This window comes from Mustela lutreola, chromosome 5, assembly GCF_030435805.1.
Source record: "Mustela lutreola isolate mMusLut2 chromosome 5, mMusLut2.pri, whole genome shotgun sequence".
NCBI classification, from domain to species: domain Eukaryota; kingdom Metazoa; phylum Chordata; class Mammalia; order Carnivora; family Mustelidae; genus Mustela; species Mustela lutreola.
The window spans coordinates 13,361,867-13,387,693 of NC_081294.1; the positions used below are offsets into that span (position 1 = coordinate 13,361,867).

The following is a 25,827-nucleotide window of genomic DNA, read 5'->3' on the forward strand; positions in this document are numbered from 1 at the left end:
CACTGTGATCACGCTTATTACCAGGACACAGTTGCAAACAAAGAAGGCTTTTCTCCATCCTCCAACAGAAGACAGGGCACACGAACTTCCCTTCGGTGAAGGAGCCAGACACCTTCCCTGCCCTTACTGGTGAAGGGCGTCTTTTGGAGAGACAAACCTGTTGATCAGGGGCTTCTCAGAGAACATTCCTGTAGATTCTATTTTGTACTTCATTTGAAAGTGTGACTGTTTACAACACCGTGCACACACCTGGGGGAGGGGAGGCGGGGCAGCGGGGCCATGTACACTATCCACCTGTTTGCCTCTTGTTTTCTCATCAGGGAGTAAAGACTATAAACCCAGCCCTCCAGGGAATGGAAAAACAAATCATTCAGTGCCCATCTCAGGTGGCTGATGAAGGCGGTGCAGTCTTGAGCATGTACCCAAGCTGGTCCAGATGCCTGCTCGGGGTGCAAGAGCGATCACAAGTACAAGCACGTTTGCACTGGCATGATTTGGGCCAGCAGGACAAGACCTGTGAGTTTTCGAAAGCAAAAGCCAAAGCTTCCAACCACGCTGGGCACACCTGTATGTACAGGTGCATGCGGGTCAGCCGACCACCTCCCACGCCACGCTGGAGACGCACACGGAGGATGACAACTGTTTACTAGGAAGTGCTTCTGGAGGAAAGTTGAAGTGTGCGTCTACCTGTTCGAGAAAGGTGGCCCAGAAAGTGGGGCAGGGCAGACCCTTCCTCTGCGGGGTTCAGGATGCACCCCCCCCCCCCACAGCCGGCCCGGGGCGCGCCCTCCGCCCGCTCCTGAGCGCCCCAAGGTCACCCGCCCTCCTGGGCGTCCCCACCCACCCCGAGCTCTCACCAGAACAGCAGGTTGGCCGCGACGAAGCCGAGCAGGCTGCGCAGCGGCCTCTTCCAGCTCAGGAGCTCGTCCGCGCGGCAGCCCAGCCACAGCACGGGCTCCCCCAGCAGCCAGGTCACGGCGGCGGCCACCCCGCCGGCGGCCTCCTCCTCCACCTGCGGCCCCGCGCCGGTCGCCACCGCCCCTTCCTCCTGCGCTTCCTCGCCCTGCTCCTCGGGGGGAGTCCGGGGCGGCGGCCGCGGCCGCAGCGGCTGCTCCGCGACCGCCGGAGCCGGGCATCCCTCGGCGGCGTGCTCGGGAGGCGCCGGGCTCGCCATCTTCAGCCGCGCTTGCAGGCGGAGACGGGCACGCGCGCGGCGCGCCTGGGTGTCGGCGCCGAGAGGGCGGCGGGTCCTCGCGCGGGGCGCGCACCGCGGGGCGCTGGCGGCTGGGTGCCTTGTGACGTCAGCCCCGGCGGCGGCGGCGGCGGCGGCGGGGGCGCCTCCCGGGGGAAGTGGGTGCGGCCAAGTTCGCGCAGGGGCGGGGCGCCGGGCGCCGAGGGGCTGGGCGGCGTCCCGGGGAGCGCGCGCCCCCTCGATGGCCTCGCCCCGGCCCGGGCCGGGTCAACCGCGCATCTTCACTTTCCGCGGCCGGGGGCCCGGCTCGCGCGTCCGCCAGTAGCGGACGCCCCTCCCGCTGGCAGCGGATTTCGGGGGCCGCCTGGGCCACCGCAGCAGAGGTCTTCCGTCCTCTGCGAGTAACGTGATGCTCTAAACGCTGGATTGAGAAACGAAGGGAAAAAACGCTTGGGTCAATTAAGGAGCGTCAGGCCGCTGCGCTGGGGAGGGCGCTTCCCCTCGCCGACCTGCGGGCAGAGGCGGCCGCTCCCCGGTGCGCGCTGGGCTGCGGGAGGTGCAGGTGAGCGCGAGCCCAGGAGACCCGACGCGCTGCGCGTGGCGAGGAAGCGTTGGCAAGCCTTGACCATGGTTACTTCTGAGTCACTCTGGTCTCCGAGTCCCAACAGCCATCAGGACGTGGGTAAGGCGACCGTGTGGGGGTGGCAGGGAATCCTGAGCCCGCCCACACCGGGCCTCCCTGGCCCTCGTTTTTCTGGATGAGCGTGAGGGGGAGGGAAGAAGGATAATTGCTGTGCTCACTTTTCACTATTTGCATTAAAAAAAAAAAAATGTTCTAGCCTTTAATCCTGTTCTTAACTTTTCTCTAGAACAAAATGCCCCTGCCCCCACCCCGAGCATTCTACCTGCAATGAATTCGGGCTCCTGCAAGCCTCTTGGATTTCGTACTGGCAACCGGCCTGCTTTCGTCTTTCACGAGCTGGATGGGGCTCATTCCCAGAGCAATTAAAGCCTGTTGTTTCAAGGGAGCCTCTGGGGAATGCGCTGTAATGCTCACCTGGGTGGTCATTATGGGTTTATGCCTCTGTGTACACACATTTGAAAATTCATTGATGTGGGCATTGCAGACGTGTGCACTTGGCCGTATGGACTATGTTCCTAGAGTTCACTGGAAGGTTTCCTGCACACCTACTACGCGCCCAAATGCTTTGCTAAGCCCAGTGGATACGGCTTCCACCCACAGGAAGCTCACAGTCCAAGGAGGGGCTGATTACAACGTGATCACCGCTGTCATGGAAATAATTGGTCTGTTCCAAGAGTCTTAACTTAAATCACCCAAATTAGGGAAAGAGTGGAAGCGTCAGGTTTCAGAAGGCGTTTGGTAATGATGGCATCTGGCATGAATTTTGAGGAGGGAAGTAAAGTGGTGGTTTGGAGGAGCCGCCAATAATTTCTGTTGGGAGAGCAACGCGAGGGGTGTGGAGTTACACAACGGGCATGCGCAGCTCCTTGTGGGTATTTGCCGCAGACCTCCAAGGCCCTGAATGATCCACTAGTGGTAGTAAGTTCGGGGTTTGCGGGGCGGGGGGTCGGGGGATCCTGGAGGCAGAGCTGGGTCTCTAGCGTGTGCGATGTTCCCCTGAGGAGAATCTGACCACCTCATAGAAAGTGGCCAGGGAGGCATCGGAAAAGCACGTGGAAACAATACACGTTTGTTTTGTTTTGTTTTGTTTCTGTAAAATAAAGACTCTTTTCCCAGGTGTTGGTTCCTTCCCATGGCCCTACTGCAGAAGCTTCTGAAAGATCTAAGGGGCTTTACTGTGTCATCTGGACTTGGTTTAGGTTTGGAGACAGCCCCTAGCGGTGCAAAAGTCTACCATTTTCACTAGATTCTGCAGCTGGACTAGAGAATGCGGGCAGAGGCGGTGAGGAACCAGGTCCTTCCCATTGTCCACACCAGCGTGAATGTGCTTCTAGTGACATGTTTGCAAGATTCTTCATGTTCCTTCCTCTCCCCCTGAATTCTAATTATTATCGTCAGTGTCTATGGAAGTAGGAAAGTGTATAGACAAGAAGAACCATAAAAGCTAAACTTCAGTTGCCAAATACGGTTCGCAACACGTTATATCTCTACTTAAGAGAGATTATCTCTTGTCTTTATCCCTACCCATAGCTATGTGAGTCCGCTCACCTTTCTCTTCCAACAGTAGCTAGTAAGCTTGTAATAGGAGAGAAAAATGGCAAATAATTAAATCTCACTCCAGAAGGCAACATAGACAACATTGAGCTAAGCTTTAGAATGAGATGGAAATGCCCAGTAGTGCTTTTATTTTCCTTAAAAGGTTTTCTGTTAGAAGCCCACGGTAGGTCCGTGACTCCCACATGAGAGAGCCGTATACACACATTCGATTATTAGCCCCGCACGTAATGTTTTAGTGCTGATAATTTTGTCGGAGCCATTTTACCTTCTCATTCTCACCATATCCTCTATCCCTTATTTCTAATTTTCTTGCATCTCCTTACTGCTGAGCCAAGAGAACTAGATCGTTATCTCTAAGCCCAGATAAACGGGAACATCACACCACAGTAGCATCATGCAGGAAATGGAAAAGAAGCTCAGACCCAGTTTCCAAGGCCCTTCTCCCCTTGTAGAAGGAATTGGGTATCTCTCCTTTGGGCCAACTGTTGTGCTTTTAAGAATTGGAATGTCCAAACTAGAATCATCTCCATTTGACAAACATCCCGTCAGGGTGGTGCTTTCCCAAGATGAACAACCCCGCACCAAGATGGTGGCCATCCATACACCAGTTGGGGCACCTAGTTTAGGGATCGGCCCGGATATTACACAAAAGAGGTTTTTAAGGCTTCAGAATGGTTAAAGAGAACTGAGGTCATATGACAAGAGTATATCCTGAAAAGTTACTATTGACTTTTCATGACACACAATCAGCAAGGATGACTGCAGGAGATTATCTTCCAGCCCCTTCCCACTAGGCTGGCGGTCACACCCAAGTCCACACACCAGCTCTGGTCCTATGTTGGGGGAAATCATCGAGAGCACATGACTGCCGGTTGACCCTTAAGAGGGACCTGGACAACTGGAGGCTCCTTACCCCTTCCCCTGTTCTTGGAATGTCTGTTTTGTAGCTGTGGTTCCCACAGAGGGAGCAGTTTCAAGGATACAGTCTTGAGAGAGTAAAGTATTGTTGCTTATCGCCTCTATATAAACTTAAGATTCTAGCTAGCTGGTGTGGAGATCTTGCCCAAGACAAGCCCTGTCTGTAAGTTCCCTTGCTTATTCAGCTTGCTACCTACCACTCTGGAGTGGCCTGCCTCTTGGTCTCTCCTTGCCCTCTCTGTATGGGGGGATGGGGGAGGGAGGTGTTCAGATTTTACCTGGGAAGCTGCCAAAGTTGCGAACCCTCATCCTGGTCTGCAACCTCTTCTTGTATCCCCCACCCCACCCTCCTCCCCCACCCACCATGGTCCTGATTCTACCTTGTTGCAATTTTGTATCATGCGTTCCTTGTTTCTTCATTTATTGATCATTAAACATTCATTAAAGGCTGGTTGTGGGCTTACAGTAAGACAAACAAGGCTGCTTATTTCCCTCCTGGCTCTAGGTCATGGGCAAGGGAACCTGAAGAAGGTGATCAGGTGAAGGAGTGTGGGGGGTGTGGTATATGCACAGCCTGAAGGCAGAAGAGTAGCCAGCCTGCCCCGGTGGGGAAGCCATGAGCTGCTCTGAGCTTGAGCCCAGAGTGGGATGAGCTGGTAGTTGCTCAAAAGGACCTCCTCCTGGGTGCTGCTAAGCAGTCTGTGGTTTGGGGTCATTGGTGGGCTTTCAGCAGGAAGGTGAAATGGCTTGGTTTGTGGTTTTATTTATTTTTATTTCTTTATTAACATGTAATGTATTATTTGCCTCAGGGGTACCGGTCCCTGAATCATCAGGCTTACACACGTCACAGCACTCACCATAGCGCATACCCTGCCCGCGTCCCTCGCCCAGCCACCCCGCTCCCTCCCTTCCGCCCCCCCAGCAACCCTCAGTTTCTTTCCTGAGATTAAGAGTCTCTCATGGTTTGTCTCCCTCCCTGGTCCCATCTTGTTTCATTTTTTCCCTCCCTGCCCCCCCCACAGCCCCCCACGCTGCTTCTCAAATGATATCAGTGAGATCATATGATAATTGTCTTTTTCTGATTGACTTATTTTGCTTAGCATAATACTAGTTTTAGTATTATGCTAATTTTAGTTCTAGCCACATTGTTGCAAATGTCAAGATTTTGGTTTTTGTGATGTCTGCATAGTATTCCTTTGTATATATACACACACCACATCTTTATCCATTCATCTGTTGATGGACATCTAGGTTCTTTCCATTGTTTGACTATTGTGGACATTGCTGCTATAAACATTCGGGTACCGTGCCCCTTAGGATCACTACGTTTGTATCTTTAGGGTAAATACCCTGTACTGCAATTCCTGGGTCATAGGGCAGCTCTATTTTCAGCTTTTTGAGGAACCTCCATGCTGTTTTCCAGAGTAGCTGCACCAGCTTGCATTCCCACCAACAGTGTAGGAGGGTTCTCCTTTCTCCGCATCCTTGCCAACACCTGTTGTTTCCTGACCAGTTAATTTTAGCCATTCTGACTGGTGTGAGGTGGTATCTCACTGTGGTTTTAACTGGTATTTCCCTGATGCCGAGTGATGTGGAGCACTTTTTCATGTGTCTGTTGGCCATCTGGATGTCTTCTTTGCAGAAATGTCCGTTCATGTCTTCTGCCCATTTCTTGATTGGATTATTTGTTCTTTGGAAATTGAGTTTTATAAGTTCTTTATAGGTTTTAGATACTAACTCTTTATCTGTTATGTCATCTGCAAATGTCTTCTCTCATTCTTTCGGTTGTCTTTTGGTTTTGTTGACTGTTTCCTTAACTGTGCAAAAGCATTTTACCTTGAGGAAGTCCTAATAGTTCATTTTTGCCCTTGCTTCCCTTGCCTTTGGTGATGTTTCTAGGAAGAAGTTGCTGTGGCTGAGGTCAAAGAGGTTGCTGCCTGTGTTCTCCTCAAGGATTTTGATGGATTCCTGTCTCACAGTGAGGTCTTTCATCCATTTTGAGTCTATTGGTATAGGGAAACGGTCCAGTTTCATTCTTCTGCATATGGCTGTCCAATTTTCCCAATACCATTTGTTGAAGAGACTGTCTTTTTCCATTGGACATTCCTGCTTTCTCAAAGATTAGTTGACCATAGATGGTTTTGATGATATTGAGGTATGTGCCCTCTATTCCTACACTGTGAAGAGTTTTGATCAAGAAAGGATGCTGTACTTTGTCAAATGCTTTTTTAGCATCTATTGAGAGAATCATATGGTTATTGTGCTTTCTTTTATTAATGTATCACATTGATCACAGGAAAAATTTTAAAAATAGAGTAAGAAAAAAAATTTTTTTTAATTTAACTTTGGAAGACCAAGAATTGTGGGGAAAAAGCCATGAATTCTATGTGTTGCTTTCCCCTAGCTCTGGAGTTCCACAGTTCTTATTGATTGGTAAACTTGGTCTTGGCTGGATGTTCTTGCTGATTTTCGGGGGAGGGGGGCTGTTGTAGTGATTCACAAATGTCTTTGCATGAGTCGGGATTGTACTGCCCTTGCCAGGGCCTGGGCTAAGTAAGCTGCTCAGGTTCATTCTCGGGAGCTTTTGTTCCCTGAATGCTTTCTGTAGAGCTTTGGAGGACGGGAATGATGATGGCGGCCTCTCAATCTCTGGCCTGGAAGAGCCAAGAGCTCAAGGCCCCAATCCTCAGTGCACCCTCAGAGAAAAGCAGTCAGTCACTCCCATCTTCCTGGTCTCTGGCCGTGCTCCCCCCACCTGTGACCAAACGTTTCTATCTCTGGCACATGGGCCCAATTGGAGTCTCCAACCTCAGCAGATTCCTGCAGTCCACACCCATGCCACTCCTCCTGGAGGAGGAAGGAAGGGGTCTCCCTGGACCTGCCATTTGTGGGGTCCCGACCCTAAAAGCAGTGGCCCTGCTGTGCCTTGGATCATGGTTTAAGGTAAGCCTGAGCTGAGAGCCCCCTCCTTGGCTCTCTCTCTGCAGCCAGTCTCCCCTCTCCGATGCTTGGGAGCTCTGCCACACTCAGACCCCCCGGTCTTCCTGTGACCCCATGGGTGCTGAGACCACACTGTCCCCAGGAGGGCTTGACCCCCCGCCTAGCCTCTGGAGCGACGTCCCTCAGTGGAGCAGACTTGTAAAAGTTCCGATTTTGTGCTCTGCTGCTCCACGGCTTGCCAGGAGCCCGCCCCACCCCACCCCCCCGCCAGTTGTATCTTCCCTTCGCCTTGGATTCACGTCTCTGCACATTCTACCTTCCAGAAAGTGGTCGCTTTTCTTTTCCTAGAATTGCTGCTCTTCTGTCTCCTGTCGAGTTTGCAGGTGTTCAGAAGGGTTTGATAGCTGTCTAGTCGAACTCCTGGACCCGGTGATATTTAGGTCTCCTACTCCTCCACCATCTTGCTCCTCCCCCTTTGGTTTGTGTATTAAAAAGCTGTCTCTGGACAGTGGATTAAATAAATCCTGGCAGAACCACTGGAAGAAACTTCTTCCTTATCATTCACTAAGGTGAGGAGCAGAGGAGGAGGAGGAAAAAGAGGAGGAGGTTCATCTGGGCCAGGTAGGGCGCCAGCTACAGAGGTCTATAACTCAGGGAGCAGCAGGGGTCCTGACCAAGAGGTAGAGCCAGGCAGAGGGAATGATCAGCGGGAAAATAAAGTCCAAGAGGAGTTCAGAGGCACCTGCCCAGAGCGGGTCACCTGCATGGGACAGAGGATATGTTGAGACTTTTGGATAAACGGATCAGATGGAGGGGAGCTTTGAGGACCAGTTCTCCAAGTTTATGGGAAGTCCTGTGAGCAATGGAGAGTTCTGGAAGATCGTGGGTTTCTTTCTGTTGTTCTTACCAAGAAAATGGTAGACTCAAAACCCCAGTCCCCTGAGGTCCCAGCACACCAGCTCAAGGTCCATTATCAAAGCAAACCTGAGGAGTGATTGACTTTAAACCCAGGTCTGCAAATCAGGCCTGCAGTCCCCAGGGGTATTCTCTAAGCTAAAATTAGATTCGTGGAATGTAATAAAAGAGCTAGGAGAGTCACATCTTACAGACATCCCTTCAAAATGTGTTTTTGGCTTGTCACCTGTTACTAATTTTAGTTCATTAGAAATTGGGCACAAAACCTGGAGGCTGGGACAGTGGCCCAGGCTGCACTGAGAATACACAGGAGGCCCGTGTCACCTGTATCCTTTAGACCATGGAGAAGTGGGCACAGCTGGGCATTTACTGCATAGCCAGGGGTGTTTCTGGGGACCCTGAAGCTTTACGAGACTCATGTGCTTTCTGAACCATCAAAGGAGTCTAAGATTATATTTAATACAGTTCGGAGTTTAGTATATTTGCTTGCAGACCAGTTCATTGAAACTTGATGGTTTCTCCGTATCCCATTTGCACTCTCCTGCCCCCTTCCCTTGCCCTAAACCAGCACTACCCCCAAAATAGCTTTGGAGGCATACTCTGAATTGCCTGGACAAGGGTCTGGCTAGGACCAAAGGCATTTCTCCTTTCTCCAGGGAAAAGATACATGTCAACTCAGGGTCCCACAGACTCACTGGCCTCTGCTTCCAAAGCCAGCTTCCTATGGACCCTCAAATTCCCCTGGTGCTGGGCAGCTGGATTTCGCAAAGAACCTCTGTTCCTGCTAGCATCCAATGTACCTATAGACTGTTTGCTCTCCCGTGGATGAGGTGGTTCGTGGTCTTGCCCTAAAAGGAAGAAAGGTGACAGAATTGGAGGGGAGAGGCTCTTTTTTCAGGAATGTTCACCCCAGGGGTGCCTGCGTGGCTCAGTCAGTTAAGCATCTGTCTTTGGCTCATGATCCCAGGGTCCTAGAACTGAGCCCATGTCAGGCTTTCTGTTCAGAGGGGAGTCTGCTTCTCCCTCTGCTGCTTCCCCCAGCTTGTGCTGTCTTGCTCTCTCTCTCTCAAATTAAAAACAAAAACAAAAACAAGTAATGTCCACCCCAGTGGGTTCCAGAGAGCACCCTGGTCCCACGCCTTGTAACTTAAGTCTGTACCTTCACTGTGTCTGATTCCTCATAAGCCTTGTTGGGAAGGACAAGTAGAGCTCACAAAGACGGGCCCACCACCCACCTACCACCACTCTGGAACTGGAAATAGCACGTACAAATGCCTTGTTAACTGCAGTAAGCCACAGCCAGCCCCGAAGGCAGGAAATCCTAGAGTAAGTTTTGATTCCGGTCTTTTCCTTTATTCCCTCTGTTGAAATAACCATATGTCAGGTTAGCTCACGACCAGGCTGGTTTATGCCTGCTGACTAGCAAGGTTATTAATATCACTTTGCTTTCTTTCTCAAAAAGTGTCTTGATTTGGCTGAATCATTGTATGGACTCCCCATCCATCTCCAGCCTTTCAACAGTTGGCTGAGAACGCTTCTTCTTAAATGCTCCCCATGTCCATATACCTCGTTCTCCGGTCTCAGGGCTGCGACGCCTGCTCAAGCTCCATCACTGGGTGCCTGTCTGGACTAGAGCAGCCTTGTCCACCCTTCTCTTTCAAATCCAGATCGCCTAGAGCTGTGTTACTCGTATTAGAAACTGATGAGGCTTTTCAGTGAAAGCCAAAGAACAGAGAAGGGGAAGACCTGAATTGGATCTATCGGTAAATATGAGTTGATGATGTAATTTTCTAGCTATTCCACAGAAAGAGCCTAGAATCCATGACACCCCATGGCAGTGAGCTCACTTACAGACTAGGTGTTGTTTTGTACTTCCTGTCAGAAAAGAGCTGAGGCTCCTTAGAGAATGGGCTGATACTAGGTCTGAGTTAGGCACTACTGTGTGCCAGAAAGCAAGACGTATTCAAAGGCTATTTAAAAATCTATGTTAAAAGGACACAGAAGGCTGCTTTGAATGGGATCCCTCTTACCAAATCTGGGAAATTGAGGAACAAAAAATAAATCCTGCTAAATGATTATATTGAGTTAAAAAAAAATTCATGACTCTGTAATGATACTCAAAAAGGGTGGGTGGGAAGCTCTGCTCTGCAAGAGATGAGTTAATAAGTATAGACTCTAGATCTAGTCAAGTACCATTTTGTTAACTCTCAATCAGCGGTTAAAGCAATGGTCGTCATTGACCCACTGGGGAAAACCTAAAGGAGAAGGACGTACACGATCGACAGTTTAGTTATTAATTATAAAGCAGGTCTTTGCCTTGGAGAGATCACCACCGTATCGGCATCTCCTCACACTTGGCATCTCCAGGAGTGGGACCGTTTGACTTTATGGGTCCCCTGGCCTGATGCTGTGGGAGGAACACAACAGAACTTGCTGGAAGCATTTGGCCCAAATCAAATCCTAACAAAACTGTGTCTTACATTCTATAGGTCAGTTGCCGTGGATCTTAAAGTGTTTGATATCAAGAAGACAGGAGGGGCACCTGGGTGGCTCAGTGGGTTAAAGCCTCTGCCTTCGGCTCCGGTCATGATCCCAGGTCCTGGGATCAAGCCCTGCATCGGGCTCTCTGCTCAGCAGGGAGCCTGCTTCCTCCTCTCTCTCTGCCTGCCTCTCCACCTACTTGTGATCGCTGTCTGTCAAATAAATAAAGAAAATGTTAAAAAAAAAAAAAAAAGACAGGAACACTTTGAGGAGGAGAGATAATAACAGCCAAAGCAATGCGTGAAATTTGATGGGATTCTGGGTCAAAACAAAACAAAACACTATCAAGGACATTTGGAGGGAAAATTAGGGTAATTTGAGTCCAGAGTCTATGCTAAATGATTGGTTGAATTAATACTGTTCTTCTTAGCTATGATACTGGTGTTAGGACGATGTAAGAGAAGGTCTTCCTTCTGAGTGATGCCACATGCAGTGTTTAGGGGTGACATACCATGACAGCAGCCATTTGGTTTCAGCAAAAGGAAGTGTTGTGTGTATATATATAGAGAGAGGGGGAAACAGGTGTGGCAAGATGTTGGTGAGTCTGTGTGAGGGGGATCCGGCTGTTCGTCGTACTGCTCTTTCAACTTGTGGCTTTGAAAATTGTCAAAAGAAAAAAAAAATGTTTTTTTAGAAGACTGAGAAAACAAGAAATAGAGAAAGTTCTTATAGTTATTTTTAAAAAGGACAGTCCCCTTCTCTTTCTTTTTCCCCAAGACTGTGACCTTCAGTGATTTCTCCTTTCCACAAAGTCTTGCTTGACTTAAAATCTCTGTGATGAGCCCACGTGCGGGAATCCAGGGCTGAGGGACATAGTGTAGCAACAGGAAATGAAGTGTTTGTTGTCTCCAGAGAACTGAAGCTTTTCTTTAATTCAGTTTCATATTGCACAAAAGCCTATGTACTAGGTACTAAGTCTGTATACTATGTACACTGTACTGTGTACTTGGTCCTTGTACTGTGTACAGGATCCTATGAGAAGCACCAAGAATAATAGAAAGATGAACAATACGGTTTCTGCCTTCAAAGGGCTTAAAATCTAACACACAAAAATCGACGCAGCAAACATCTTTTGAGTGGCTCTTATGAACTAAACGGAAGACCAGGACAAGAATTCTAATTATTACTGTTACTATTACTATCGATAGTATCCATTATTATACACAGTCCCTCCCATCAAAGGCCTTCTTGTCTTTGAGAAATACAACACATACATTAATTTCAAGACAATAAGACTAATGAAAAAATCATTATCATTGTCTGAATATTATGACAAGCATCCAGGGACAGCTTAAGGACAAACAGTGTATCTAAGTTAGAACTTAAAGAGCAGGTTGGAATGTTTTCAAAACAAATTGGTAGGCATTCCAAGTAGATAGAATTCCGTGCGCAAATACAGGGCGCCTGGGTGGTTCAGTCAGTTAAGCATCTAATTCTTGCTTTCAGCTCTGGTCATGATCTCAGCTCTGGTCATGAGATCAAGCCCCATAAGATCTTACAAGTCTCAGGAGATCAAGCTCCACTCAGCAGGGGGCCTGCTTAAGATGCTCTCTCTCCTTCTCCCTCTGCCCCTTCACACACACACACACACACACACACACACACACATTCTCTCTCTCTCTCTCCCCCTAAATGAAAAGAAAACTTAAAATGTGCAAAAGCATGAAAATATGAACATGACACATTTGAGGATCCACAGGTGCTAAATATAACTGGAATTTAGTGGCTTTAGAGATGAGTGAGAGCTACAGAGCTGGGAACAGAACTTGAGCTTGTTGATAAAAAGCTTTCGTGTTACATTGAGGAGTTTGCACCGTATTCTGTAGGTGATTGGAGGCTCTGGAGGTGATGTCATGATTAGATTCTCAGACAGGTAACTCTGGCAGGCAAACAGCATGCTGATGGGAAGGAGATGAGGCAGATAGACCAGTTAGCAGGCTTTTATAATAGTCTGGGTGAGTGGTGCTGAGAGTCTAAACCAAGACAAGGACAAGGGACATGGGGGCAGATATAGGGTAGCCACAGGAGGCACTCCATACACTGTACCAGTCAGGCTTAGGTGACCAAATGGTTGTTGGGAAATGAGGGAGAAGAGATTGTCAAAGATAAGCCCAGTATAAGGGCTCTCCAGAGAAATAGAACCAATGATGTGTGCGTGTGTGTGTAGGCACGCGTGTGTGTTGTGTAGATGGGGAGGAGGGATTTAAAGAATTGGCTCCCACAATTGTGTGTACAGGCAAGTCCCAAACCTCCCCGGTAGGCTTGAGGCTGGAAATTCTGACAGGAGTTTATGTTGTAGTCTGGAATCTGCAGACAGTCTGGAGACAGAACTTTTTCCGGTCAAGGGACTTTGGTATTTTCTGTTAAACCCTTCAACTGATTGGGTGAGGCTCACCCATATTATGGAGAGTAATGTGCTTTTCTCAGTCTACTGATTAAATGTGAATCACATCTAAAAAATAACTTTACAGCAACATCTAGACAGGTGTTTGACAAATAAATAAATAAATGGGCACCATGCTGTAGCCAACTTGACACTAAAATTGTCATCACCATTGTGCCATTACTGAATTATGAAATAGAAGGGAAAAGCTGGGGACAAATTTGGAGAGGAAAAACCCTCCATGAATTTAGAAGATGCTGAATTTCCATTGGTGAGGGCTAGTGGTCAATTTGAAGACAGGAGATCAATCTTTTTTTTTTTTTTAAGATGTTATTTTTAATAATCTCTACACCCAGTGTGGGGTTTGAATTTACAACCCTGAGATCAAGAGTCATATGCTCTACCAGTGGAGCCAGCCAGGTGCCCCATGGAAACAGATCTTTCTCATGGGCCATATTTGGAGATGTTAGTGGAAGCCAGAGGACCAGATGCGGCTCCTCCTCAAGAGACTGCTCATTCAACAACACTTGTCCTCTGTGTGTCTCTGTGACTAGACTGTTCTAGGCTGGAGGACCACAGTGTACTCAAGGTAATGTTCCTATCATAGAGCTTACATTTTGGAAGGCTTGGCAGACAGCAAATAGGCTTATATACATAACATTCTAGGTTAGGATATGTATCATTGCTTGCTGGCCTAAAACAACTTTGATCTGCTCATGTTCCACGGACGGGCAGTTGGGGAAAGATCAGCTGGAACCGCGCGTCTCAGATCCACATGGCGCTGCTGGCTTCACTTAATGCATTTGCCACCAGTTAGAAGATGCTGGATGGCCATTGGCTGGGGCTGTCAGCAGATGTGTTTCAGTTGTCCTCCATGTGGCCTCTTGGGCAAGCAGGCTTCACACTAATTCACTTGGCAGCTGGAGTTCCATGAAGGCATCCCTTGACGTGCAAACCCTTAGCAAGCCTCTGTTTGGATCACATTTTCAAATGTCCTGGTGGCCAAAGCAAGGCACATGGCTAAGCCCAGAGTCACAGAAGAGGCAACAGCACGAGAGCATGAAGACCATTAACATAATAATCTAACACAGGGCACAGCACAGAAAAAGGGAACAGAATGAAAAGGGGAAGTGCTTTGCAAGAGACGGGGAGGTGAGAGAAGCGACTTTTGAGCAGACTTAAATGAAGGAAGGCTGCCAGTCATGTGGATTTCTGGAGGCAAGGACACGCCAGACAAAGGGGATGGCATGTGCTCATGAGGACCATGAAGCCAGAAGTAGCTGGACCCACCCACGGTACAAGAAGGCTAAGATGAGAAGAGCAGAGTGAGGGAGATCAGGTGAGAGAGGAGAGGAAGGCAGGGAGGCATCACGAAGGGCCCAGCAGGCCGTGCATGGTTGATATTTTGTTCTAAAAGGTGGTAGAAAATCAATGAAGATGTTGCGTGATGTTCGGTTTTCATCTCGTAAAGATCGGTCACTGGTGAAGAGACAAGCATGGAGCTAGGAGATCTATTAGCGATTACTGCCCTTGTCACAGAGATACTGACGGCGGTGGACTTGGTGAGAAATGATTGGATTTGGAATACATCTGGGACGTCCAGCCCACAGGGATTGCTAATTGATCAGATGTAAGCTGTTGGGACAGAGAAGAATTATAGATGGCATCTAACCCCTGTAGAGATAGGGAAGCTTTTGCGAGAGAAAATTCTCTCTAGGGAGAGGACTCGTTTCTTGGACATACTGTCCTTTATATGCCTAATACAGGTCCATGAGCAGACAAGGAGGAAACCAGATATAAAAACCATGAGCAGGGAGAGAAGGTCAGCTTCTAAATGACACAAAAACCAAAGGAACTCATGGGATCAATTGGGAAGATATGGTAGAAGCTGTGGTGTTTTCTGCTTCTCCTTGGGTTTTCACAATGAAATAAGAAGTTGGGGGGATGGGAAGAATAGTGATAGGAAGTTGAAAAAGAGAGGAATTTTGAGATAGTGGCCTTGGAACATGGGACAGTTTGCCAGGGAAGGGAGGATGTGAGAGGCCGGCCTCTGAAAAGCCTCCTAAGCTTAAAGTGAGAGTCAGCATGTTTGGGAGTTTCTCCAGCAACATTCAGCTGCTCAAATATAGACTTAGAGAATCGGGGTTATCGTGGATGAGGTTTTTCAGGACAGGTGGAGAAGAGGGAGATATGAGGGTGTCTGTAAGTGAATGATTTGAGTGATGGACCAGAGATGCTGAAGGCACGAGTGTAGTGACAGTATTGAAAGAAATGGTGGCCTCATGGTTGGGAGGGCCCAATGAGGTAACCATTGGAGAAGTAAGTGCTCCTCGCAGGAGAATGCTGAAAAGAGGTAGAAAGGAGTCAGTGAGGCTAGAGTATAGAAGGGGAAGAGAACATGAGGTCAAAGAAGCAAGAAGCCAGGGCCCTGGATGGATTGTTTATGTGGAGGAAGTCTGCAGAATAATGGTGCTGAGAAAATCAGTCGGACACTTGGAGGAGGAGGGAGTGTGGATGGTACGGTCCGATAGCATCGCCCTAAAGATCCTGAGGATGTCGTCAAGGAAGGAAGAGAAATGGTCTTTCCAGACCATTTCGAGACCAGTACCAAGGTCAGAGTTACTGCGTAGTAGGTCCAGTGGTACAGAGCTGGGGACCAAACAGTCCTCACTTGAGAGGGTTGCAGGGGACACTCCAGCTCTGAGTTAGAGCTGGACGGTGGAATGTAAAGAAGAGACGGATTATGGGTGGTTTGCAGATGACGGACTGTGAGCTGCAGAGAGCACAGGCTGGGGCTGGGGGAGAGGAAGGCACCTGTCTCGGCGGTGAAAGGGAAGGGAAGCTCCTCAGAGCATCTTCAAGCAGAAGCAGAGTCCGCACACCTCGCATGGACTTAGCCATTGCTACTTACTCACACGAAGCCACGTATTGCTTCTTTACAGATGTTTGGCCGTGTTCCGAGTTACTGAGTTTGCCAAATAAGTACTAAATGAATAATTTATTATTATAGGTAATATTTATGTAAGATTTATTTATTTATTTGAGAGAGAGAGAGCACGCATGTGTGTGAACATGAGCACGAGCAGGGGCAGGAGGAGGGACAGAGGGAGAGAAGGGGACAAGAAGCAGACTCCCAGCTGAATGGGGAGCCCAACGTGGGGCTCGATCTCAGGATCCTGAGATCGTGACTTATGCCGAAATCAAGAGTCAGACACTTAACCACCTGAGCCACCCAGACAGCCCTATTGTTATAGGTAATATTTATTAAGCTTTAATTATGTAACTCTCTTTGGAGAAATAAATCTCATTCTGCATATCCCGTATATCTTCAGACAAAATTGAACATTCTAATTTATGTTTACTTGAAATTAATGGAAAAAAAAATAGGATTCCAAGGAGGAATGAATGTGATGTGGTATAGAGCATGCGCTAAGACCAAGCTCTTCTGAACCAGTAACAAGATTGGATCTGGCATGGCAGCTGCAACTGGGACTAACTACTTGGTTGACTTTGCCGACACAGGAGTGACACTTGCCATTCCTCCCGGGATGTCATATCGGTTTTGATTCACTATCTTTTTTATTGAGGGGATTCATTTCAGAGCATTCTCCTCGATGTCTACACTACGGTATTCTTACCCTAAGCCAAGGAACCAAGGTGAGGTTGTTCAACTACCAAGCGTTTCTAGTTCCAGCATATATTTGCAGTCTAGGAAAATGACCTCCAGATGGGGCTACAGACCTAGTGGACCCATTGTGAGTTGATCTGGACCAGGCGTCCATTTATGACCTAGCCCCAATATTCCTGGACCCTAAAAGAGGGCCCTGATGATGATTAATGTCCCTAGGTGTTGAGGTCTACTAAGACCTGTTCAACAGTCATGAAAATGCTTGGGTATTTCTCAGAATTCAGTTACCCTTTGGTGAAGGACTGGGAGATCAGACCATGTATACTTGTGTGGTGTTGCAGGGGGCTGGAGACACGGTCTTGCCTTCAACCAGTGGACTTGGACACCAGGCAAGGACTTAGAGGTGGTGAGCCCTCAGTCTCCTGGTCATTGATCCTTGACCTCTTTCAGCTGTACAGATTGCACTGTCTCTTGTTGGCTACTCATCTGGTTTGCCCCCAGAAGTGCAGTAACTAACACGGTTTTGAGTTAATTCCCCTGAATGTTCTTTTTTGACTGGGAGAAGAGTCTTCCATGCTGGGGGGAAAGTGTCCATATGAATACTTCTTGGCCAAGGGACAGCCAGCGGTCCACTAGAGTTTCATTCTCCCCTTCCATAGTGCAGAGTGTAACGGAAAAGGTAGTTGTCCAGCCTGGAGCTGCATTTCCCAGCACCCGCGCCCCGCCCCCATAGAAGTGACGCCATGGGACATCACTTCCAGCTGAGGAGATTAAAAGGTGAACATTCTATCCAGTCAGCTGCTCCCTGTCTGCCACTTTGTTTGGGCATATGGCAACCTTGGAAGATAAATGTTGAAGAAGGCAGAGCCTCTGTCAGGACACCCATAGGAGCGGATCCGGCACCCTGCTAACGTTACACCCACCAGGAAGCGAAAAGTCATCTTTGATAATGGTGGGTAATTGAGGAGCAATTGAGGCTCAGTCGGTTAAGTATTTGACTCTAGATTTTGTCTCCAGTCATGATCTCAAGGTCATAAGCCTGAGTCCTGTGCTGGGCTGTGCTGAGCGTGGCGCCTGCTTGAGAGGCTCTTTCTCCCTCTGCCCCTCCCCACCACTCATGCGTGTTCTCTCTCTAAAACAATAAAATAAAATAATGGTAGGTAATTTGAAATGTAGGTATTTGCTAAGGCAGCTTTTACCCTAATACCTGCTGTGCTCTCTATCCCTTCTACATCAAATCTATATAAAATAGCTTCTGTATGAATGGATTTTTACCAGATTTGAAGCTGTGTGGTGGTCTGATTTGGAGTATAGGTTATGTGGCATATATAAAAGTCATCCGGGGGATGCCTGGGTGGCTCAGTTGGTTAAGCATCTGCCTTTGGTTCAGGTCATGATCTGAGGGTCCTGGGATCGAGCCCTGCCTTGGGCTTCATGCTCAGCGGGGAGCCTGCTTCTCCCTCTCCCTCTGCCCCTCCCCACCATTTGTGTGCTCTCTGTCTCTCTCAAATAAATAAATACAATCTTAAAAAAAAAAAAAGTCATCTATGAGGCGCAGGGATGTTTTTCAGAGCTGGGTAGTTATTCATAACTGAGAATGAAGTATAATAAAAGACAATGTTAATACAATCAACACATTTTCTCAGTCCTTAGCTTCTTAATATAAGTAGTCATAGAGGTCCTTGTATTGGGTACATCTTATGTACCTCAGGTTCTCTGGCCTTACTCATCTTGGGTGTGTGTGTGGGGGGGTCTCTCCACCCTCCCGCTACAGAGTTTAAGGAAATGTTCCCCTTGTCTTTGTGTGTGTATCCATTTCCTGTTGCTGCTGTAACAAGTTACCACTAACTCAGTAGTTTACAACAATGTAAGTTTATTTTCTTACAGTTCAGGAGGTCAGCAGTCTGAAGTGAGACTCACAGGGCTAAGACCAAGGCGTCAGCAGGGCTGGTTGCTCTGGAAGGTTCCAAGGGAGAATCCAGTCCATGCATCACCTGGCTCCTGGAGGTGGCCTGCATGCCTTGGCCTATGGCCCCTTCTCACTGCACTGCAACCACTGCAACCTCTGACTTCTGTCACATCTTCTACCACTGACTCCGATCGATCTCATGCCTCCATCTTACAAGGACTTATGATTACACTGGACCCACAGGGATAATCTCAAAACCCTCTGTGTAATCAAATCTGCAGAGTTTCTTTTGCCATACAAGGTAACACAGGTCCTGGCGATTAGGGTGTGACCATCTTTCAGCCTGCCACAGTGTCGGGTATGGCTTCCACGTGGCTTTGAAAGGCGCCAGATGACAGGGAAATGGGAGAGGACGGACTCCCCACATGGGGCAACAGGAGATAGGACCAACCCAGGAAATGCCTTTTCTTCCTTCTCTTGGAGGGCTGCTCTGAGGCAGGATTTCCCTCTACAACTGGTGCAGAGACATCCCTCGTGACCACACGCCTGCTGAGCAGCTGCAGGGTCTCCTGGTGGCTCGTGGGAAGCCGTGGCCCGCGTGGCAGGACGTGACTTTGCTTCCCATCCTTCTCTGCCTCGTTCCCTATCCTCTCTGCCCTGGCGCTGCACTTCCCACAGCTCTGGCGGTTAACCTCTGCCCTGGGCTCTCGTCTCTGGGGAGTCTCGCCTGGGGCAGCCCCCAAATTGAAAGTTACAATTTATATGCTTCCACCTGATTAAGAATTAATTGCTGAGGGGCGTCCGGTGGCTCAGTGGGTTAAGCATCTGACTCTTGGTTTTAGTTCAGGTCCTGATCTCTGGGTCCTGGGATCCAGTCTTGCATCGGGCTCCGTGCTCTGTGGGGAGTCTGCTTGAGGACCCCCCGCTCTAACCTCTGCCCCTCCCCGCACTTACACATGTTCTCTAAAATAAATCTTTAAAAAAGAAAGAATTACTATCTATCCACCATATTCAGACATGGTCTGGTTAAGAGTGACAAATACAAAAAGATCTGTTCTCACAGAGTCTAGTTTTTTTTTTTTTTTAGATTTTATGTTATTTATTTGTTTGTTTATTACACGAGTGGGGGGAGGGGAAGACAGAGAGAATCCCAAGGAGGCTCCACGCTCAGCATGGAGCCTGACATGGAGCTCGATCTTATGACCCTGAGATCATGATCTGAGCTGAAATCAAGAGTCAGATGTTTAACTGACTGAGCTACCCAGATGCCCCTGAGATTACCTCCCAATTGAGGAAGACCTACAATAGAAACTAGACAAGAAATATTATTGAGTGCTGCTTAGAACATGGTGACGCAGCAAAGACCAGCTATTTTACATTTGGTGGTGAGGAAAAGCCTTTCTGGAGAGGTGACATTTAAGCGGAGGCCTGGATGAGTCATTTGTGCGGACCCCGCGGAAGAAGAAGTGGCCTTAATGGCAGGCATTAGCTTGTGGTCACCGTGCTTCTCACATGGGTGATTCTAGGTAGCATGTTCTGGTTGAAGGGCCACAGAAATTTACTTTTAAAAAATTCCTGTTTCTCCCAAGCAGCAGAAAGGCCAGATGGTTAAAATACAGAATGAACCTTGCAAGCAGGAGCTCTCCGCTAACCAAGAAATGGAACTTTCACTTTGTCGTGGAGGGACGTATTTATTTTAGAAGATTTCTTCTGTGTTTTAAGTTCAGCTTCGTTTAAGAGAAAGGACCGTGAAACTGAAAGTTATGAGTCTTTTAGCTTCCTCACCTGTATGAGAAATAAACTGGGTCATAAGCCCATTTCCCTGTATCGCCAGCATGTTTTTGTTTTTAATGATTAGCTGATACTTGTATCCTTGTGCTTCCTGCTTCACCTTATTCCAGATGCTTTTGCAGATCAACTTACGTTTCAACTCGAAGTGTAGCGTAAAGGACATGTCCCGAGCTTTGGCATCAGAGGACACATTATTTCTTGATATTTTTCTCTTAGATATTAAATGTTTTTGGTAACATTGTAGGACATTATTTTTTGGCTGCTGTGGCTATATGGAAATGCATTTGCTTTTTATCTAGTGACCTTGATTCTAATCAAATAATTCTAATAGGAAATCCAACATGATCAGTTGTTAAACTAAGTGCTTCATCACATGACCTGGAAATAGTGATGGTTCTTCTTCTTAAAGATTTTATTTAGTTTATAGAGAGCGCGCATGAGCGAGAGCAAGCACGGGCGGGGGAGGGGAAGGAGGAGAAGCCGACCTTGTGGAGCAGGGAGCCTGATGCCATTAGGGCCACTGTCCCCTGAACAGAAGGCAGATGCGTCCGTGACTAAGCCACCGAGATGCCCCAATAGTGACAGGTTTAAATCTCATCCATTCCTCATACTTTTATTGGTTTTTCTGGCTCACTGGCTGGGCGGGAAGCTCAGGAGCTCTGTCCCCTTTGGTGTCAGCGAGTCGCCTTGCAGGCTGTGGGCTGGAATGAGCTGTAGGCTCACCATTCGATGTCTCATGGTGGACGTTGGAAAGACTCAAAGAGCTGGGGGTTGGCCCAGCTGAGACCCATCTGGCATCTGTCTCTACCTAGCTTCTCCATACAGTCTCTTGGGCACAGTGGCCACAGGGCTCCAAAAGCATGTCCTGAGAGCTTCGCAGATGCTCTGGTGTCCCCTGCATGACCTAGCTTGGGGAGCCCCATGGTCGCCCTCCCGTCACACTCTAGCTCTTCGGAGGGGAGGAGAATCAGACTCCACCTTTTCACGGGAGGACTGTCCACGAGATTTGTGGATATGTTTGAGCCAGTCGGTCCCCTGGCCCACATGATTTATGTCTGTCCCTCACACAGCTCTGAACTCCAGCTGAGCTGGGACTCCGTTCCACTAGCAGGGAATCCTTCCCCCTGGGTTCCTGAGTCAGCCTCCTTTTTCCACAAATGCCACAGACTTGTGACTGCTGCATCCCCCTCTGGTTTTCCCCTTTGTGAATGAGCTTCTCGGCAGCAGTTAGCTTCTGGAGGACAGGAAACTTCTCTCCCTAGCACACAGCTCTTCCAGTCCGTGTTAACGAGCTGTCCTTGAGGAACCATACCCAAGAGCCGCAGTCACACCAGAACTTAATCTACATAACAAGATCCTGGGCCTCAAGATGCCTGAACAAGGCTTTGATGGGTCTGGAGAGGGAGGAAGTGGATTTTGCATCATGCCAGTGGCTGGAGTAATCTGAAGACACACCCACATGTTGATGCTGAGAAGACAAACCAGTTGGGGGACTGTACCTGTGGGGCTTGGCTAGCTCGGTGTCATGGCCGCTCAGAGCTCCGAAGCTGTGTGTCCCAAGAGGAAGAGCAGGTGAAGAGGTGTCACCTTCTAGGACCTGGCCTTACAAACTCTGGGGGTATCCCCTCCACCACATTCTTTTTCTTAGAAGTGGAATCACTATGGCTGGCCCCGTTCATGGGGATGAGACTTCTTCACCTTTTTATCGGAGGGGTTATCAAGAAGTGGTAACTTTTAAAAAAGATTTTATCTGAGAGAGCGCACAAACAGGGGGAGCCGCAGCGGGAGAGGCAGAATCAGGCTCCCCACCAAGTAGGGAGCCTGACCCCTAGACCCTGGGATCACGACCTGAGCCAAAGGTAACGCTTCACCAATTGAGCCACTCAGGCGCTCCAGTTGTAACATTTTTTAAAAATCACCACACAAAGTTGCAGGGGAGGCTGGGGAATGGGTTCTGTAACCTGGCGCGCACCGCAAGCTTGGGTGGAAGGGGTTCTAGGATATAAGGCAAAAGGAAAGCAAGGACAAACCCGAAAAGGGCAGATCGCTAGGGCACGGGTACAAGTCTCTGCCACAGGCAGCTTTGCAGAGATGAAAATCGAAACCAGGTTGTTAGAGACGAAGAGAGATGAATGGGGAGAAAGATCACTTCTGGCAAGGATAGATTCTGAGGGGACACCTGGGAAAGGGACAAAGCTGGGCATCTGAGTCGGTTGGCGTTAGGAGTGTGCCATCAGAGGAGGCTGGCGATGGCGCGGTGGTAAGCCAGGGGTGTGGCCACGTAAAGGAAAATAGAGGAAGTGGTTGGATTCTAGGATAGCTTTATGAGACGAGCACAGTCTCACTCCAACGCGGGTCTGAATTCTCTGTCCACTGTAGTTTTGTCATTTTTCAGCCAAGCATGGTGAATCACAAAAAGGCCACAATTCTCCAACCTCTTGAGTCACTTTGCAGCAACTTCCATCAAGACATGGAGTCTTTTCCCCCCCACCTCTTGGCTCTGGTCTGGCATTGGTCTGGCTTTGGCCAGTAGAATATGGCGGACTTACCAATGTGACAGTTTTGAACCTGAGCCTTGAGAGGCCTTGCCTGTACCTACTAGTTTTTGCAAGACCTTGCCAAATGCTATGAATCAGCCAAGGCTAGTTAACTGGAGAACAAGAAATCACATGGAGCAGAGCTCAGCTGTCTCATCTGAGGCTCCAGACAGATGAGAAAGCCAAGGCAAGATCAACAAAGTTGACCTGGATACAGCTGAACTTAGTCGTGAATGAGATGCCCAGCTCCAACAGATCACCTATAGGATCATGACCTAAGTAAATACTTGGCTGTTTTAGCCACTGAATTCTGGAGTTACTTGTTAGACAGCAAAGCTATTAGAGCAAGTTAAATAATTTGCTTTCTAAATCTCAATATCCCTAATGTAAAAATGGGTTTGCTAGCACCTACTCCTTAGCTACTGGGAGAACACAAGGACACCTTGCACTAAGCCTGAAACATATGTTCTGAGCAAGTGGTAAGTAACACCACTGGTCACATCTGAGAGATGGTGATTCATCAGTTGCATATAATACCCGTGCTCATTGTGTCAAGTGCCCTCCTTAATGGTCATCCTCCACCCAACTCCCCTCTAGCAACCCTACCACATTCACCTTTGAAAACTCTTGCCCTTGCCCTTGCCCTCTTGTTTTCTGGACCCCTTCAACACATTTGCAGATGGCCCAATTCCTATTGCTGTTGCAGTGAACTGATTTCATATATTTCTCTCTTTTACCCCCAACTAGGCTCTAAGCAATTTAAGACGATTCTATTTCATTTGCAAATCCCACTGAGATAGTGTGTGTGTGTGTGTGTGTGTGTGTGTGTGTGTTTCAATCCAAACAAGAATTTAGTAAATTAAAGTCAACTAAATTACGTCATGGTTGATATTTATCATTGGGGCTATCTTATTTCTAATCAAGAGGCCTATTACATTTCCTCAATGTCAACTCAGTAAGTAAACTTATGATGGAGAACAGCTCCCCTGAGAGATCAGTTACCGGAATAACTCATTTTCTTTTGTGGTAGGTCATGAGGCAATGGTGACAACCCTGACCTGGCAGCTAATTCCCACCAAGCAAATGTCTGGATGCCTCAAGAGTAGGAGACCCTGTTAATGTCTCAAACTTTTAATCAACTGTAATACTGATATTACTTGGAAAAGAAATCTCTGGGAAAACTAAAGATAGGAGATTATATACTTTGCAAACGTCTTTACTTTTCCCACAGTAACTTTCCCCCACACAAGTGCTTAAAGCTTTCTAAGAATCTCTTTTACTTCCTTCAGACGTTTTCTATGAATAGGATACCAATTTCTTATTGAGAAATTGTTTATGGGTATGTCCTTTATGTGTGGTGTGCAGGACCAAACTTTCGGGAGCCAACCATGTTTTCCATTCAACTCCACATTCAGTGATGTCACCTTGGAGCTCGAAATTAGCCCTGGTGGAAACACGGACACCATGAAAATCAGCCAACACTACTACACAGCAGGACTACACTGCAGTGGCCTGTCTGGGTGCCCCTGGAGAGGCCACTGATAAACATTCATCAGCACATCCCCGCCAGAGCTCCAGGTACTGGGAATTACATCTCGTGTCTTCTTGAGGACAGACTCTAGGTCTCCCCAGGAAAACATCAGAGTCTGTTTTCTCACTGCTGGGCAGAACACCCTAAGTTGGGTGCTGGTAAAGTGGGGGACGGAACGACAGCCAGGATCTGGGCTGAGTGGGGCAGAGTGGCAGGAGACAAGGTTAGAGGGGTGCGGGGTGGAGGAACCGGTGCTGTGGTATAGGTCGTTGTTTTGGTTGAACAAAGAGGAGAGCTTTCTGCAGGAGGATATTGCTGGGTTTAGATTTTATAAAGATCCTTCCACGTGTCTGGCTTGTCAACAGCATATACGGGCGGGGGGGGGGGGGGTGCACCAGACGTGGTGAAGCAGAGGCCAAAGAGGCTAGGACAGGGGAGCCATAGAGTGAACTCTGACCTTTGCCCTAACACCTGTGCTCCTACCCTCCCAAGGAAAAAATCTGTTCCCCTCCGCCATATTGCAAGACCAGCTCGAGACCCACCCAGCCACCTCCCGGCCATCCCAGTCCCATCGCTGCTGCTGCTGCTTCGGACAGGCACGAGGCTGCATTGCCGGGGGGCGTGTAAAGGGAAGACAGTGTTTCTGACCTGGAGAGGCTTTCGTCAACATGCTGACTGGTCAAGAGAAGTGAGAGGTGATGCTGAGCCAATCTGCGTTGATGAGGAAATGCGGGGAGGGAAGGAAATCCAAGAGCTATTTCAAAACAGCAGACAAGAAATGCTTAAAGCAATGATCTCGAAACTGGGGACTCTAACATGGGGAAGCAAAATCGTAATTGCAATAGACAATTTGTGCTGTTCTATGGTTTTGCAAAATGTTACTGTAGGGGAAACCAGGTGAAGGGTATGAGGGTCTCCTTGTACATACTATTGCTCCTTCCTCTGAACCTATTTCTAAATAAAACATTAAAAGGGAACACAGTTGTGGGCACGTAAAGGTCATTGCGTAGAGAGACCAAGGTTTTGGCTTTGGTGCTGTTGTAACGCTTCAGGTGAAGCCCTGCGCCTCGCTTGACCTGCTGCTTCTTCTGTAACTGGGGGAGAGAGGCAGCCTTCTGGGGTACAGCAAGTCAGAGGGCATCCTGAGAGGTGGGCAGTGGAAGAGGCCCTTCTGCCAGCTTCCCTCTGAGCACCTCTGGCCACAGGTGCTCAGCTACCTTTAGGGTACTTCCAGTCCACTTGGAGGTGGCGGAGGGCAGCCCTCTGGTCACAAGCAGTGGTGGGATTCAGTGGGAAGAGAAAGGGACACCTGGGGGACTGGTGCTACTCATGTCGCAGGTCT

The 25,827-nt window shown here is 48.4% G+C and overlaps 1 protein-coding gene and 2 long non-coding RNA genes across 3 annotated transcripts in view; 2 read left to right on the top strand and 1 right to left on the bottom strand.

The window, feature by feature from the left end:
- Nucleotides 1-1,297, bottom strand: part of RETREG1 (reticulophagy regulator 1) — a 128,338-nt gene extending 127,041 nt beyond the window's left edge. Inside the window, exon 1 of the mRNA XM_059173684.1 lies at nucleotides 858-1,297. Coding sequence (XP_059029667.1) covers nucleotides 858-1,174 — 317 coding nt within the window. The 5' untranslated portion in view covers nucleotides 1,175-1,297. The remainder of the gene's footprint in view (nucleotides 1-857) is intronic.
- Nucleotides 1,298-1,368: 71 nt separating this feature from the next.
- Nucleotides 1,369-25,466, top strand: LOC131831605 (uncharacterized). The gene is made up of 3 exons (XR_009353723.1): nucleotides 1,369-1,874; nucleotides 24,320-24,532; nucleotides 24,978-25,466. It is a non-coding gene; the product is annotated as an uncharacterized LOC131831605 (long non-coding RNA).
- On the top strand, nucleotides 3,124-10,988 carry LOC131831606 (uncharacterized). The gene is made up of 2 exons (XR_009353724.1): nucleotides 3,124-7,253; nucleotides 9,351-10,988. It is a non-coding gene; the product is annotated as an uncharacterized LOC131831606 (long non-coding RNA).
- Nucleotides 25,467-25,827: the final 361 nt, after the last annotated feature.